Raw genomic sequence first — 18,119 nt, 5'->3', positions numbered from 1 at the left:
TTCGTGCCCCGGTCCGGGAAGATCCCACATGCTGCGGAGCGGCTAGGCCCGTGAGCCATGGCCGCTGAGCCTGCGAGTCTGGAGCCTGTGCTCCGCAACAGGAGAAGCCACAACAGTGAGAGGCCCGCGTACCAGAAAAAAAAAAACAAACAAAAAACAAAAAAACTAAGGAGATGGGAGGATCCAGAGGAGTCCAGCCTCATGATGCCTGAAAACCACTCATCTAGATATGCCCAAGGGGCCTTAAGGCTTTAGAATACTAATTGTTCATTCTTTGATCCCTTCGCAGGAGAAACTAGGTTGATGTTACCCTGAGGCAAAAGCTCCTGGGCTAATTAGTGGAAATCGAATTAGCAAGAGGTTTCTCTGAGGACTTAAATGCCTGCGACTAACTGATAAATTCAACTCAATTCATGTTATATTCTGAACCAAAAAATAAGTGGCAGCAGAGCCTAATATTTTGAAGTAGCAGCTCCAAAACACAGTTATGATCTTCAGAGACAGCCAAAGTGGGGTTACACCAAGTTTTCTTTACCAATATGCCTGACATTTTGTGCAGAGATGTCCTTGCTGTGTTTCATACTTGGGTGACCTAAGGTGTGAGAGTGTATCATTGTGTAAGGTTAAATCCTGGTTTCTCCCCCAACCTAAACACATTCCATGTCTTTTGCTTTATCTTCTTTTTACTCTTTTCTCTCTTTTCCAGTTACACTCTTCTTCATTCCCATCCTATCCCTCTTCCTGTTTATTACAGTCAAGCACAGGTTTTCAAGGCCCACCTCCCTATGCCTTCCTTCAGCAGTCATGACTGCTCACAGCCCAAACCAATTTTCACTTCAGAGAAGCCTCCCTCCCTCCTGGCTTGGCACAAAATTACAAAAGACTGGAAGTGTGTTACAGGTTAGAAAGCACTGGGAAACAATACTATAAACTAGAAAGAAGGCTATCCTAGTGAACCTTCAGCCTTCCTCCACTACTCTTAATAAGAACAATGATCTTATGGAGACTTAAAAGGATTTTAATTCGATTACTCTCCTGTAGAAGATTCAAATCTCTGACAGTAGCTTTTTCAGCGATATAGGCAGTGACCAGGCTTACCTCTTTTGAAGAGTCTTTTCCTCTCAAGATCTTTATCTCCTGGTCAATGCTCTCAATCTCTTCTAAGCTGATACCAATCCACCTTCGAAGGTGAAGGAGGTAATATTCACGAACACGCTCATCATCTGCTTGACCACTTTCCACAGCAGATTTCAGTGCAGACAACCTATGCTCCACCTCCTTCTTCTGCTTGTATCTGTTCCACAGAAACACATTAGCCATGAACTTAAAAATAAAGAGGTGTTCCTTCAAAAGAAGGCCACAATACAATGTTACCCTTACAAATGACCAGGTACACCGATTTCCACTTAGGCAAAAATACAGATTCTATACCTCAGAATTTGCCACCAAGGCAGTTCTCTCAAGACTACAAGGCAAGGAAAGGATCAGCAGAAGCTGAGAAACGCATCCTGAAACCAGAAAAATATCGAGGTAGCCTGATCTGAGCAACTCTTCCCATCATATTTTGAGATGGGAGAGCCTTAGTAATTTTATGACATCAACCTTTACTAGGTCGGGTGCTTAGTATATACAATGTCCATTTGGGAATTACAGCTTCAAATAGTCAGAGAATCTTAGGGGTCATTTACCTGACATTGATGCAGGAATTCTTTGTGAAACAGCATAAAAAAGGGTAATCTCTTCTTTTCTTCTGGGCAAAACATTTCCAGCTCCTCTAACTCATCCTAGTATAATTTGAAGACTCATATCCACCCTGCCTGCCCTTTTCAAGATGTATTCTAGTGTGTCATCTATCACTCATTGGACTATTTACTGAGTACCTATTGTGTGACAGGTACTGTTCTCAGTGCTTGAGACACAACAGTGCATACAAGAAAGTCCTTGCTCTCCTGAAGCTTTCATTCTAGTGTGAGAAGACAGACAAAAAGAAACAGATGAGTCAGGTGGTGGTGAAGTGCTCTGAAGAAGCAAAAAAAGCAAGGTAAAGTGGATAGAGTGATGGTGCGAAAGTAGGGGTGATCAGGAGAGACTTCTTTGAAGAGATGACATTTGAGCAAAGACTTCAAGGAAATAAGGATGGAAGCCATGCCAGTATCTGAAACAGTGTTCTAAGGGGGAAAAGCAAATATGAAGGTCCTGGGGTGGGAGAGTGTTGGCCTGACATGTTTGAGAAATAGCAAGGAGGTCAGTGTGGCTGGCATGACGTGAAGAATAATAGGAAGTGAGGTCAGAGAGATAGCCAGGGCCATAATTTGTAGAACGCTGTAGGTCAAGAATACACGAAATATCAAATGTCATGATATTTTGAGAAGAGAAAGCCACTGGAAGCTTTAAAATAGAATACATGAAATGAACTTTTTTTTAATGGACTACTCTGTTGTGTGTAGACTGTGGGCAGGGGAGGCAAGGGTGGAGCAGGAAAATCAATTAAGAGGATATTGCCACAATCCAGGCGAGAGACAGTGACTTGAAATAGGGAGGTGGTGAGATGTGGACATAATTAAAATATAACAGTATTTGTTGATTTATTGGATGTAAGGTCTTGAGGCAAAGAGAGGAATCAAGGGAAAACTCCACAACTTCCAAGAGAAGTATCTTGAAATATCTATGTCTGGAATCCCACTCTAGACCTCCAGAATCAGACGCTCCTCTGTGGGTGTTCACCCAAATCTGAAGTTCTTAACCTGAGGTCCACGGACAGAGTTTGGAGGGGGGGGTGTTCTTGAACTCCCCCAAATTTTGTATAGAGTTCTACGTGTATGCTTCTTCTTTTTTTTTTTTTTTACTGGGGAGAGGTTAAGGAGGTCCATGACCCACAAAAAGTCAAGAACCTCTGCTCTGGAATCATTCTTTATTATAAAAACTTTTAGGGACTTCCCAGGTGGCGCAGTGGTTAAGAATCCACCTGCCAATGCAGGGGACACGGGTTTGAGCCCTGGTCCGGGAAGATCCCACATGCCGCGGAGCATCTAAGCCCGTGAGCCACAACTACTGAACCTGCATGCCACAACTACTGAAGCCTGTGCACCTAGAGCCCGTGCTCTGCAACAAGAGAAGCCCCGACTCCCTGCAACTAGAGAAAGCCCACATGCAGCCAAATAAATAAATAGATAAATAAATTTATTAAAAAAAAAAAAACAACTTTTAGGCTCTTCTGCTCCTTTTAATCAACAAGTGGGCACTTTATGTAATGTTAAAAATAACTGTCACAGCACCATCACAGGTGGCCTTCTGAGTAAAACACTACACAGGTCAATTCCTAGTTCATGAATGCTATTACAAATATCACTTGAGAACATTTAACTCTGGTGCCACTTCTACCCCCACCCTCTTTCCTGGATGTACCTAAGTCAGGAAAAAAAAATACACACACACACACACACACACACACACACACACACACACACACATATATATATATCAGGGCCTTAGAATGTATGTAATCCAGGGTAAATTCTTGGTTAGTCTACTGGGCCTTTGAATAAGGTTCCTGTGCTTCCTTCCCCATCCTCTGCATGCAAGCGGTCTAGTCACACTCTCTGGTCTTTCCTTCTTCTCTACTTCCTTTGCTTCTATGACTTTGCTCCTAGTCATCTTTGGGACTTCTAAGTTCCTGAACTCCTATTCTTTGAGGCCAGTGTTTTTTAAACCTTTCTGTCTTAGCAGAAGAACCCTTTATTCTTATGAGAGCTTATTTGGAACTCCAGAAAGTAATAAAAGATAAAATCCGCCTTGGTTAAATCAGAGGAGGGCTCCCAACATGCCCCCTACCCAGGCACTGTGGTAGAATCTTAGGGCTCGAAGGAACAGATTGTAAACCACTATCCTAGACCTTTGTCACTGTTCTAGATTTCCTATGGTGAGCCATTGCATGCAAACACTCCCTATCACACTAGAATTCCCCGGTGCCTGTCACCCTTCTGACTCTGGGCCACTTTCATCATTCATTCCCCTTTTCTGTTCCCAAGCTGCTGAAGAAAGGTAACGAATTACAAATTTGTGTCAAATGAGTCAACTACAAATTCATATGATCAAACTTCAGCGGAACGGTCACTCTTGTTCAGCTATCTTTTTGCTCATCTTTTGTGGATTCCATGCCAACATCATGCTCACCAGATGGCCAGCCAATGTAGAAATTCAATTTCCCTTTTTACCTTAAAATCTCTATAGCTTCACCTTTCCTCCTCTCCTCTTGCCTTTAAGGAGCTAATGTTGTCTTTACCATTCCACTTTGGCTATCAATCCTGTCCCCACCCACATTCTTCCAAGCCTCACTCAATCATCCTCCCTGTCATTAGCAGTTACAATTTTTCACCCTACTAGTGCCTTTCCCCTATCCTAGAAACACCTTCCCTCAATCCATGTTCTGCCTTTTCAAATGACCACTCTTCTCTCTTTTCTAAACAGCACTAGAACTGGGAATTTGAAGACCTGAGTTTAAAGCCTGGCCACTTACTAGCCATGTAACTTTGGACAAGTCAGTACTCAGAGCCCATTTCCTTATTTCTAAAATGGGATAATATCTGCTTCATGGGGCTGTCAAGAGGAGCAAATGAACAATATTCATGAATGTGCTTTGTAAGCAGCAATATATTGTTATCTGATGGGAAAAATTGAGGTTAAGGGGGGCTAGATGATGCCCCATCTACTAGGTGGCAGGAATTGGACTGGTCACCCCGGGTCTGACTCCAAAGCCCGGGCTTTTTCTGCTATACCATATTGTTTCCATCTTTCTGATGACCACTCTATCTGTCCTTCCCAAAGATACCTCAAGTACCTACTATGATCCAGTTACTGGTTGGGTACCAAGGATATAATGATATAATTAGGATACTAAGGATATAATTAGTCAAGATCTCTGACCTTTAGAAGTTCCAAGTCTAGAAAATAACAGACTGTTATGGCCTGATAAGTAACATAAACTAAGTGCTATAGTATCTGGGAGGGGAGACAGGTAGAGAGAAGCTTCAAAGAGGACATTTGTCCTCTCTCTTCCCCAGGCTTCTTTCTATAAGTACTTTTACCTGTACCTTGTTGAGTCTCTTACCTCAGCTCTTTCTTTCCTCTTCCTTCTCCCTTAATTTGCCCCAAGGTTTTATCCTTGGCTTTTTTGTTCCCTCTACATGTTTTTTCTTGGCAAACTATCCACACCCAGTGACACTCCTGAATTTTTAGCACTAGCAGCAAAACAGTCTGATAAGTTTTAGTTACACATTTCCATCTGTCTATGGACATGGCTGTCCAGTTGTCACTTTAGGACCTAAATTCAGTAAATCTAAAACTAGACTCATTACTTACCCAGCTTCTACTTCTCCATTTTTGTCAAAAGAATGTAGGTACAGTTAATCAAGACTTACACTCACGCCTCAAAGATGGGAATTAGAGTAGAGAAGATACGTGAAGAAACAGGTTTTGAGGGAGAGAGAGAGGACATACCATTTAGGTGTTTTATGCAGGATGGCCTCACTGTGTAAAGTCATGAGGTGGGGGATGGAGGACTTACAGAAGTTAAATAAGGATTTGAACAATTTGTTTTCTAATCATATAAATGCTTCTTGCAAAAGTAATATCTCTGATAGTTGTTAACTTCATTTTTATCACTTCTTCCCAGTTGAAGGACTATTATAACACGTTAACTTGTCTTTCTGCCCCTCTTCCTTTTCAATGTTCCATACACATCACTTCCTTACAGTCCTCCAACCATACTACTCTTAGCTTCTGCCAAATCAGACTATTCTCCATTTCCTGTACATACCTCCAGCTACCCTGCCTTGGGCTTTTGCTCATGTTGTTCCCCCCTACTTGTCAAGAATAAATATTTTTTGAGCACCTTCTATATACCAAGCCCTGTGCTAGACATACCACAGAGAACAAGAGAGAAATGGCTACCGCTCTCATGGAGTATACATTCTAGTAGGGGAGAAAGACAAAGCCCAGAAAGACAGATAAATGAAGAGCATTCCATGCAAAGAGAACAACATGTACAAAGACTCTGTAGAAGGAAAGAACTGGATCTGTTCGGAACTGAAAGAAGGCTATTATGGCAGCAGTCTAGTGAACAAGGGGAGTGTGATATATGACGAGATTGGAGAGAGGAAGATGCCAGATCATCCAGGTCTTTATAGTTAATGGCTTGGATATTTCAGGTGAGAGATGCTGGTGGCCTAGATGAAGGTATGATAGTGGAGAAAGAGAGAAACAGAAGGACATAAGGTACATTTTGTAGCTAGAACTGGCAGGCCTTGTTGATGGACTGGATGTGGCAATTCAGAAGGGAGGAACTGAAGCTAACTCCTAGATTTCTAGCTTAAAACCTGGGTGAGTGGTGGTCTGTTTATTGAGGTGGTAAAGACATGAGTGTGGGGGCACATTTGGGGATTAAAAAGCCAGCAGTTCGGGCTTCCCTGGTGGCGCAGTGGTTGGGAGTCCGCCTGCCGATGCAGGGGACACGGGTTCGTGCCCCGGTCTGGGAGGATCCCACATGCCGCGGAGCGGCTGGGCCCGTGAGCCATGGCCGCTGAACCTGCGCGTCTGGAGCCTGTGCTCCGCAACAGGAGAGGCCGCAACAGTGAGAGGCCCGCATACCGCAAAAAAAAAAAAACAATAAAAAGTTCAAAGATCAAGCTTTCTAACCAAAGAAATGTAAATCAAAACAATGAGGTATCTTTCCTGCTTGCCCATCTGGATTTTCTAAGCGCTGCCATTCAATACTGCTGCAGTGGGACATACTTTGAAACTTTGTTATTGTGGAAAGCGATATAATTACCATCAAGAGTCAAAATATTCAAACCTTTTGATTTAGGCACTGGTCCTTCTAGAAATCTGTCCTACAGGAACAGTGACAGATGCAGTTATGTTTCCTCATAACATTACTTAGAATAGCAAATAAAAAATCAACCCATAGGGCTTCCCTGGTGGCGCAGTGGTTGAGAGTCCACCTGCTGATGCAGGGGGCACGGGTTCGTGCCCCGGTCCGGGAGGATCCCACATGCCGCGGAGCGGCTGGGCTCGTGAGCCATGGCCACTGAGCCTGTGCGTCCGGAGCCTGTGCTCCACAACGGGAGAGGCCACAACAGCGAGAGGCCCGCGTACCGCAAAAAAAAAAAAAGAAAAAGAAGAAAAAAAAAATCAACCCATAGACAGGCTAAGCATTTGACAATAAAAGATCAGTTTAAATAATTATGATATGACTGTAAGCTGGAATACTATTTAACCATTAAATACCATGGCTTCAAAAGACATAGGGAAATCAAAACAGGATGTTAGGTTTAAAAAAAAGGATAAAAAAACTATATTTATGGTATTCTTCCAAATTTATTAACTAAAATAACTATGTATCTGGAAGGAAATGCATCAGATAGTTAAAAAAGCTCATCTCTGAGTGCTAGGATGAAGACTTATTTTTAATTTAAAAAATGTTCTGTTATCCAACTTTCTACAATGAGTATTATTACTTTTACATTCAGGCTAACCTGTAATTTGCATTTTTAATTTGCATCCTTCTAGTCTCACCTCAAATGCTACTACATTCGGAAACCTTTTCCTTAACCCTCCAACCAGATGTGATCACTCCCTGGTCTTTGTCCACAACACCATTTGTATCTCTCTAGTGCATTTACAGTCTTTTTTTTTTTTTTGGATATATTACGATTATTTGGATATCAAATTCACTGTTTAAACTACCTGTTATATGCCAACAGGCTGCCCTTACCTTCTTACAAAGGACATGATACTGAATTCCACTTCATATCAGTCTATCCCATTTCCTCAAAAATCATTCTCTGTCACTCACTAGCTCTTAACCATACTTTATTATTCTTTAAAGCCCTTACCACCTAAAATCACATTTTTATTTACTAGCTTACTGTTTGTCTCCTCCACCAAAACAAGAGCTCCATGAGGGCATGGACTTTGTCTGGGTCTCCATTACTTAGCACACAGTAAAGGCTCAATAAATATGTTAAATGAATCAATCAATTTTCAGCTCTCTAGACCAGGCCTCTCCACTGAGCTTCATGCTACAGATACCTTGACTTGGATGTCTCCTAGGCACCTTAAATGCAACATGTCTCAATATACAATTCATACTCTCCCCTATCTGTTCTTCCTCTTCTATTCCCCCATCTCAATGAGTTCCACAGCCACCCACCACCTACATCAGAAACATGGACATCTTCTTTGCTGCTTCATTCTACCCTACCTGTCACAACCAATTGATCGTTTTCTGCAGATTCAACCCTATAAACAAATATATCCCCTCCATCCCTTCTGCCATTGTAGTAGTAAAGTCTCATCACCTCTGTGACCTAACTGGATCTAATCTTCTCCCTCAGAATACTTCCTAACTGCTGCTAGAGTATGCTAGTTAAAATGCAAATATGACCTTGCTACTCTTTAAGGAAAAAAAAAAAAACCTCCAGTGGATCCCTAGTCACCAAACAAATCTCAGGCTCTTCAGCATGGCCTAATAATAGGTAACATTTATAGAATATTTACTATGTAACAGATACTGTGCTAGCTGTTTTATGTGGTTTACTTTATTAATGCCTCTTAACCCTATGATAGGTACCACTGTTACTTAGACTTCACATATGAGGAAACCTGAGGCTCAGACAGTTTACATAAGTTATCCAAAGTCCAATGGCTTATAAGTAAAGCTGGGTCTCAAACCCAGGTCTCTCATTCCACGACCTGTACTCAGCTACAAAGATATGACAATAGCTGACTTTGAGTGCTTACTATATCAGACAATGTGGTAAGAGCTTTTTATGCATTTCTCTTCTATTTTATAGGACCTATTATTATCCAATTTGACATCTGGGGAAGTTAAGGCACTGAGGGATTAAGCAACCTACCCAAAATCAGAATGATTATATTTTGGAGCTGGGATTCAAACCCCCTTCCCAAGTTCTCAGGAACAAGGTCGTCCTTTCACCTTCCCCACACCCCAAGCTCTCCTTGGTCTGAACACTACAACATTCTTCAGCATCATTCTTTCCCCTTCTTCAGCACCCACTTTGTGTTCTAGCATCACCTAATTGCTTACAGTTGTTCCCCACCCCAGCACTGTGGTCTTTAATGTCCCTGTAGCTTTACTAATGCTATTATCTCTGCTGGCTAAAGCCCTCTTTTCCTCTTCCTCTAGATGATACTCCAATGCATCCTTAAACAACTCATCACAGGAGTCACCTCGTCCAGGGAGCCTTCTCCTCTCTCCTGCTCCCTCTTTGGTTAGGTGCCCCTCCTGTCTGCTCTCCTGATACCTTGTGCATTTCCCTATCACATCATTTTGTAATTTATACTGTTTCTATGCCTCTTCTCCTCACCACACTGTATGCTCCTCCAAGGCAGAGACCACCCATATCCATGCAAACGCCCATACTCAGTTTGACTCCCCGGTGCCTAGCATAGCTCCTAAACACTATGAGCACTCTTTTTGAAAAACTAAACTAAGAGAGTAAGCAAGGTGTTCAAGGTCACATAATGAAGCTATGCCAGTACTAAGATTAGTTCAGGATGTTACACACCTGATCCACTATTGTTAGAACAGAGCTTCTCAATCAATTGACCATAAATGGACTATAGCTACAAGATATTTGTGCCCTTCAGAGATACTTACCTCACTGTACCATGTGAGTATTGCCATGCTGTGATGCGGGAGAGACTGGGAAACACTGTGCTAAACTACATTGCTGTTGTTGGCAACCATAAGGTGCTAGGGGTCTGACAGTTAGGTATGATCATTTCAACCAAGGCAGAGGCTTCTTGAAAAACTCAGGAGTTTGCTCTCACCAGGGCCTATGCTAAATAAGAACCCAAAGAGTGACACACACCATTTTTTCCCACCCCCCCCCAGAAAAAAAACATGCACCCCTCCCCCCCAACAGCACTGCCATTGGGCAGTCTTCAAATGACCCACCTCTCTATTTTAGCCTGTCTCTGAGATGCCATAGAAACGAGGCTAGGATAGGCCATGGAGGAATCAGCAGTGTTATTTTCAGCAGAGTTGGTCTTGGTTTTGGGCAGCTCAAACTCTGCCACATGATAGTATTGGCACTGAGTTAAGTAGTTTAAAAAGTGTTCTCGAGCCCACTGCAAATGATCTAGACGCTTGCTGGGGTTGACTTGTTTCATGGCGAATGCTCCTTGAAATGCTGGCACCATCAGGTACTTCAGATCGGTGGAAGCAATCTCTTCCAAATCTTCATTTCGGCTGGAAAGAGCAAAGAGGAGGCTGTGAAGTCTGCCTGGGTATTCAAACTGTGGCCCTGGCTTCCTGGGGGAGGGAAGGGCTGGGGTGGGGGTGGGGGTGGGGGTGGGGGTGGGACAAAGGGAGGAGGCACCGGGAACAGCTGCCAGTTTTCTTCACTGACAGTGGCTGAGCGCTCACACCCAATGCCTATACAAATAGCCAACACTAGGGAGCAGAGTTGTGTGATATTAAGTATCTCGGAAGAGAGGTGGAGAATGGAAACAATGTACACAAGGTCGTAGTGGGACGTAGGAAAGAAAGGCTCCGGGTTTTAAAGGTCTCCTGCACCCAGGATCAATGGTTCCGCCCTTGGTAACTATTATTACCTACATTCTCAGTCATACTACCCTCTCCCCGTACCTGAACAAGTCGAGCTCCAATAACATTTCGGCAGCCTTCTTCAGGAGGTCCAGCCCCTTGAACACCTTATCTTGGATGACCCGGGAGCCGGTGGGTTCAGTCGCGACTTCCACTTCGTCCAGAAGCTGCTTGCTGGTTTCGAACAGCTCGGGGAGCCGCGGCAGCAGTAAGTCGTCTTCGGCTGTTGCCATCTTGGGGCAGGGAAGAACACGGAAAACCTCACTTCCGACCCTGGGACGGATGGGCTGGGCTGCCAGCAACGAAACCGGAAGGGGCGCAGCATTGGTCCAGCGGCTCCATTGTTACCTAAGCGTCGGACAGCTGCCGGAAGCGGCTGTTAGCTAAACCTAGCAACCGTTTCCATAGACTCATTTTACCAGGCTGCCTATTAACAGTAGTAGGCATCTGTTATAGACACACAACGCGCAAACAAGCAAACCCTAGGTGCTGCTTTTCGCGTGGCTACTCGTCGCCGATCCGGGTCTGGGCAGTGCCGTAGGCTCTGAAGCGCGGGTGTGACGAGGCTGAATTCGGAGCTAGGGCGGGCGCGAGAGGGTAGGCGCGGGCGCGCCTCCGGAGTCGGCCAGGCGTGCGCCTTACCTCGCAAGGCTCTCCCTGGCCTGAAGGGCCGGGGCGGCCAGGGTCGTGCAACTAGCACCCCCCTCCGGCTTCCGTCCACCCAGCAGCTGGAGCTCCGGGTTCCTCCCAGCCAATCCTCGCCTGCTCTCTTTCCCGTCGCTTCACCCCTCCTACAGACACATTTAAAAGTTACTGTTACCAACCCCTTTTACACACACACACACATTTAAAAGTTACTGTTACCAACCCCTTTTACACACACACACACACATTCAGAAGTTACCGTCACCCCTCCTATACACACACACACACACACACTTTGAAAAGTTACTTCCTCTGTGAAAGCTTCCTTGAGCCCCTCTCCCCCGCCAAATGAAAATTTTCTGTGCATCTCTATCAGAACACCTACCACATTGTATTACAGCTAGTGACTTACAAATCTATCTCCCTTACCACTATAAGTCTGATTAACTTTTGCACCTCTCCGGCTAGCCCAGTGCCTGGTACTTACTAAGTGCCCAGTGTCATTATATCAATAGAAAAATAAGTGATCGGTTTGGAAAGCAGCTTAATTACGCAGAACTGCGCTGTTCAACACGGTAGCCACTTGCCACATGGGGCTATTGAGCACTTGAATGTGGCTATTTTGAATTGAGATGTGCTTTCAATGTAAAATATACACCGGATTTTGAGAACTTATTACGAAAAAATAATGTAAAATATCTCAATAATTTTTACACTGACTACATGTTGAAATGCTAATGTTTTGTATATATTGGGTTAAACATATGATTAAAATTTCACTCGTGTCTTTTCACTTTTTTAATGTGCCTGCTAGAAAACTTAGAATTACATATTGGGTTCACGTTTGTGGCTAACAGCTACTGTACAGCGCTGATGTTAAAATATAATTCCAGGACCTTGAAAGAAGGGACCTCATTGCTTTGAACAAATCAATATAAATATGTACTGATTACCATAAGACACACCCCGAGTTGTCCTAGGAGATTTAATTTAAGTAAAATGCATGTTGCCTGCCCTGGAAAATAAGCTTTTAGACTAAATGTAGTTTACACTATCATTGAGAAGAAAAAACTTTTCATGTAAAAACAACTAGAGGGCAATATAGGACAGTATATAACTAGGGGATATGTTGTACTGCATAGGTTGTTGGAAACCCAAGAAATGACAAGTCATTTTATGTTAGTAGTCAGAAAGCTTCTTAGACATGACATTTCATTTCATGAAATTCATGAAATTCCATGAATTTCAAAGTTGGAAGAGGATCTCAAAAATCATAGGAAAAAAACCTGAGACCAGATAAGTGACTTGCCCAACGAGTTGTGACAAAGCCAGTGTCTTCTAAGTTCAATTGTTTTTACTCCATCTATCTTAAATTGAGTAGGATTTAAAAAGATGGAGAGGCCTTTCATGTGGGACAGAATGAAGCCCCAAGCTAAACCAGTGCTTGGCAAGAAGGAGAGGAGAGTGGGGCATAAGTGTGGGTGGAAAAAGCTTCCCAGGTGATTCTAATACGCCTTTCCTTGCAACCTGCTTTAGAAGCTGAGGAGGAAAGGAAGCTCTGGTGAATCACCAATTTGATTTGCCTGGCACCTCTAATGAGTCTTGTAAACTGAAATTTCAGGGTCAGCCTTGGCCAAGAATACAAAGAAGAAAGATAGTACTTGTGAAGGAGACTTAGAAACAGTAATTGTGAGACTAAAGATAATTTGTTCCTGCACATTTGCTTGGATTAAGACATAGCTTTACTGTTGCCTAAGAGAAAAAAAAAATACGCAGAATTTGAATCTGGTCTTGAACTTTGTAAGCCATTTTTCTATGGCTTTCAAAATGACAGTCTTCATGAGAATCGCCAGTTACTTTCAGAGTGCATATCATATATTCACATCATCATTTTAAATATTGAATTGCATCTTACTGAGATAATACCAAGATTAAAAAGTGGTTAGAAAAAAAGTAATAATAAAAATGAGTCATTTATCGTGTTTCTGTGTGTAAACACTTTATCACATTAAATCCCAGTTGTGTATGAGAGATTTTCTTTTTAAATCCTAGTTTAGGGCAACCAGAAGGGCCCTTAGAAATCTTGTAAGTATAATGTCACTTAAACTTTTTGTAGTAGCAGAACTCTTTTTCCAAACCAAATTTTAGACAGGCCCATAGTTTTTAAAAGGGCTGCTGTGTTTGAAGTAGATACACAGAAGCCTGCCAACTCAGCCCATCTTTTCCCCAACTTGTGCAGTGGCACCCAAGGCACCAAAGCACTTCTGAGGGACTCGAGGGCTCTAAGTAACACAGTATAAAAAGCACTAATCTAGCACAGCCCCCTCATTTAGCAGATGAAGAAACTGAGACCCTGAGAAGTTAGGTAACTTGCCCAAAGTCATAGAGCTAGGATGACTAACAGGTCAACAGTATATAGAGTGAGTCGGAATGGGGAGAAACTAAAGTCCAGGAAAATAGTAGAAAGCATTTTAAGTAATCTGTGCATAGCTATAGAAATGAGATGACCTTTCAAGTATTTCCTGTTGTGACTCCCCGATCGAAATGATGGATATTCATTTGTCATGTTTGGATCAGCACAGATTTATTCTCTGAGATAAATTTTGTGAGTCATGAGAGAAATGGTATAGTAGACCTTTTCCTGCCTGTCTGAATTGAGGTGCTTGGCAATTTAGACCTTCTTTGGCCTACTGCTGTTTTGTCTTGAGTGAGTAATACTCTACTGATATTTGTACCTGTAATGCCAGCAATAACACTAGATGAGATCAAATTGTGCACAGTGTAAAGCCAAGAGCAGGCTGTAACTTGCCAAAAATTATATATGGAATAATGACTTAATCCCTAGTGTTCAAACTATCTTCACTAAGTATTTCTGAGATTTGAATTTGCCTGACTAGTAGCAAGAAGTTCATTAAGCCATGAAAGGAAAAACTCCAGTACAATGAAGGCTGAATTAAATGAAAGATTTAAATTCCTACTTTTATATCCAACTCTGAGGAATGTGCTAAAACAGTTAAAAACACTCTGGAGACTGATATTGAGTCCTACCTCTGCTACTGAGTAGCTGTGTGACCTTGCAGAAGTCCCTTCCTTTCCACATTAGTTATGTGCTACCTAAATTCTAGGCACTGGAAATTCAAAGAACAAGACACTGGGTTTGAGCCCTTAAGGGGCCCACAGTTCAATGGGAAAGACCAGTGAACAAATAGTCAAATAGGAATTTGGTAAGAATGGAGGGAATAACTTTAGCCCTGAGGGGGGCATTCTGTTAAAGGTCAAACTCCATACCTGACTTTCTGATCCTTTCTGACCTGCTGCTGACATCCTTTTCATTCTGTTCATTCTGTTCACCCATGGATCCTAAGCTCCACCTTTAGCGGACTCTCCTAATTCTCCAAACTATCATGTCCTCTTAGGCCTTCATGCATTTACATGGGTCGTGCCTTCTGCCTGCAATGTCCTTCTTTCCCTGTCTGCCTGGCAAATTTGTATTTAGTACTGACAACTTAGCTGAAGGATCACTTCCTCCAGGAAGCATTTCCTGATCGTTTACCTGCAGGTGAGGTGCCCTCCTCTTAGCTCTTACAGCACTTTATTCATCTCCCTATGACAGTACTGGACTATGGTTTTCTTTATCCACAGCTGTCTCTCAGAAGCCTGAGAGCTCCTTGAGGTCAGGGAGAGTGTCTTGTTCGACTTTGTTTACCTCAGCACAGCACCTGACACTGTGGGGTCATTAGGTAGGGACTCAATGTTAAATGAATTACAAAACAATAATACCTTACCTTCTCTGAGTGCTCATTTCCTGCCAGATGACTGTGCTAAGTATTTTATATGCATTTTCTCAATGAACCTCTACAACTGCCGTAAGAAATAGGTGTTGTTATATCCTTATTTTACAGATGAGGAAATTGTGGCTCAGAGAGGTTAAAGTAACTGGCCCTTCAGTGTCCCCTTACCACGGGATTTGAAACCAACTCCATTGAATCCAGATCCTATTCCAGAGCCCATGCTTTTAACCACTATACTATACTACAAAAGAGGGGGGAAATTACAGACCTAGTGAAGAATGAAAGGGGAAATGAACATGTAACAGATAGTGCTAAAAAGTAAAAGGAAGCAAGGCTGAATCAGTAGGCTGGCCCACATTATGGAGGATGTGGAGTCAGCCAGAAGTGTGTAGACTTGACGTGCTGTAAGCAATAGGGAGGCATTTGGTTTAATTCAATATTTATTAAGGACCTATTATGTGCCAGCCACTGTGCTAGCTGCTGGGATATAAATATGCATAGTCTTTGCTCCCGAAGCTCTAACTGCCAGGTGAGGGAGGCAGACAACAAGTCAATGTAAAGTGGTATATGATTTTATAGTGATACATTGAGAGTGACACATCTCAAAGGAGATGATGCCAAAACTGAGTCTTGAATGGTGATAGGATGTGTAGGGAACTTGAAGCATTTCACTATTATTGGAACTTACAGTTGGAAGCAACAAGAGGTAGGTAATTAATTCATTCAACATGTATTTATTGAATGCCTGCTATGTGCAAGACACCGTTCTAGGCGCTGGAGTGAACGAGACAGACAAAACCCCTGCCCTTGTGGATCGCAAGGCAAGCAGGAGCTACTACTGCATGCCCATTTGTATAGCACTTATTTCCAAAGAACTTAGATAATGTCTTAACTGCGCCCCACAGTAGCTCTGAGAGAGACTACAGTAGGTATACTGGTCAGTCTTTCCAAAATGTGGAGGCATACTGGTGATATGAGAGATGAATTTAGGTGGTACATGGAGGACCACTTATAACATTTAAATAGCTCTAAGTGGGGCTTCCCTGGTGGCACAGTGGTTGAGAGTCCGCCTGCCGATGCAGGGGACACAGGTTCGTGCCCCGGTCCAGGAGGATCCCACATGCCTCGGAGTGGCTGGGCCCGTGGGCCATGGCCGCTGAGCCTGCGCTCCGCAACGGGAGAGGCCACAGCGGTGAGAGGCCCGCATACTGCAAAAAAAAAAAAAAAAAGCTCTAAGCGATACCCCTAGCAACCTTCTAGCATCACAGATAGAAAGCTTCACCTCCCGCTGTTCCCTAGGTGACTCCACCCCTTCCCCATCTGTTGCCATGGAGATGAGTGGCTTCACTTCTCTAATTCCCCTACCTCCACCCCTAGGTGAGGCTCAGAGAGCCCCCTCCCCATCTCCATGGAAAGAACTCCATGCTCCCCAACCTTTCTTCCAAATCACATCCTGCTTCTCAGGCTGTCACCATAGAAACAGAAATGTTGTCCCCATCCCCCCAGGCATCTCCATGGTGACCCTAAACCTTACCCCCAGGACATAACCAGGATCAATCCCTACCAGAAGTCTAGAAATCAGGGGGCGCTGGAAGGAGGGTGAGGGTGACTCCCTGCTGTGGCTGCAGTCTTTGTCTCTTTCCCTCTGGCTTTGAATGAAGGCATTGGGGCCCCTCTCTCAACAAAGGGGGGTAGGGAAATTACAGTTTATAAGTACCATAGGTGCCAGGCACTGGGCTAGGCACTTTACATACTCAAATCAGACATTTTACAGAGTTTAAGGGAGAAAGGCTCACAGAGGGGGAGGCACTTGACCTTGTTTCCCCTGCTGAGCCTCTTATCATCCTCACTGAAACCGGGAACCAAGAGGATTTTATTTCCACCATTCTTCTTTGCTGTATGACCTTGGGCAAGTAGCCTCCTGTCTCTGAGCCTCATTTTCCCCATATGTAAAATAACAGTATTGGACTAATTGTCACCTTGAATATCCCCTTATTAATGTCAGATCATAAGTAGTTCTGATCTTCTCTTGAGGAACTGACTTTTTTTAGGTATGAATGCTAGTGAATCTGTTAAGGTGTTTTTGTTTTTTGAAACTGACATAGTGGAGGTCTTCAAAATTTTATGATTGAATACTCTATAAGTTTATTGCTTAGAATCTCTAATGGTTTCTTCTAAGGTTTTTTGTTTGTTTTGAAATTTCTATTTTGAAGTAATTCACAGGAAGCTGCAGGGAGGTCTTGTGCATCCTTTACCTCACCTCTGCCAATGTTGGCATCCTAACTACCAGTATAATATCAAAACCAGTCAACGGACACTGATACAATCCACAGAGCTTATTCAGATTTCACCAGTTTTACATGAACTCATTTGTGTGTGTGTGTGTGTGTGTAGTTCTAATGTAATTTTATCGCATGTGGAGATTCATGTATCCACAGCCTGAGTCAAGACACAGCGCTGTTCAATCACCACAAGGAATTCCTTGTGTTGTTCCTTTATAACCACACTCACCTACTTCCCTCCCTTCATCCCTAATCCCTGGCAACCATAAATCTGTTCTCTATGTCTTACAGTTTTGTTATTTCAAGAATTTTATAAAAATGGAATCATATAGTATATAACCTTTTGGAATTGGTTTTTTCACTCAGCATAATTCCCTGGGGATTCATCCAAGTTGTTGCATATATCAAGAGTTCATCTTTTTATTGAATGGTAAGTATCCGATGGTATGGATGCACCAGTTTGTTTAACCATTCACCTGATGAAGGACATCTGGATTGTTTCCAGTTTTAGGCTGCTATGAACATTCATGTCTTTTTGTGTGAGTCAAACATGTCTTTCACAGAGCAAAATGTTTAATTTTGATGAGGTCCAATTTATCAATTTTTACTTTTATGGACTGTGCTTTTTGAGTCAAGCCTAAAATCTCTTTGCCTAGCCCTAGGTCCAAAAGATGTTCTCCTATTTTTTTCTAAGAGTTTTATAATTTTATGTTTTAAGTTTAAGTCTGTAATCCATTCTGCGCTCATTTTTGTGTAAGGTTGGGGTTTATG

The 18,119-nt window shown here is 42.9% G+C and overlaps 1 protein-coding gene across 1 annotated transcript in view; it reads right to left on the bottom strand.

The window, feature by feature from the left end:
- IGBP1 (immunoglobulin binding protein 1) overlaps positions 1 to 10,878 on the bottom strand; it is a 39,586-nt gene extending 28,708 nt beyond the window's left edge. Inside the window, exons 1-3 of the mRNA XM_079728233.1 lie at positions 10,673 to 10,878; positions 9,980 to 10,273; positions 1,099 to 1,294 (exon numbers count right to left, since the gene is read on the bottom strand). Coding sequence (XP_079584359.1) covers positions 1,099 to 1,294; positions 9,980 to 10,273; positions 10,673 to 10,863 — 681 coding nt within the window. The 5' untranslated portion in view covers positions 10,864 to 10,878. The remainder of the gene's footprint in view (positions 1 to 1,098; positions 1,295 to 9,979; positions 10,274 to 10,672) is intronic.
- Positions 10,879 to 18,119: the final 7,241 nt, after the last annotated feature.

Source organism: Hyperoodon ampullatus (assembly GCF_949752795.1).
Source record: "Hyperoodon ampullatus genome assembly, chromosome: X".
Classification (NCBI taxonomy): Eukaryota; Metazoa; Chordata; class Mammalia; order Artiodactyla; family Ziphiidae; genus Hyperoodon; species Hyperoodon ampullatus.
Note: the sequence above shows the minus strand (reverse complement) of the source record. Positions and strands in the feature narration are given on the sequence as shown.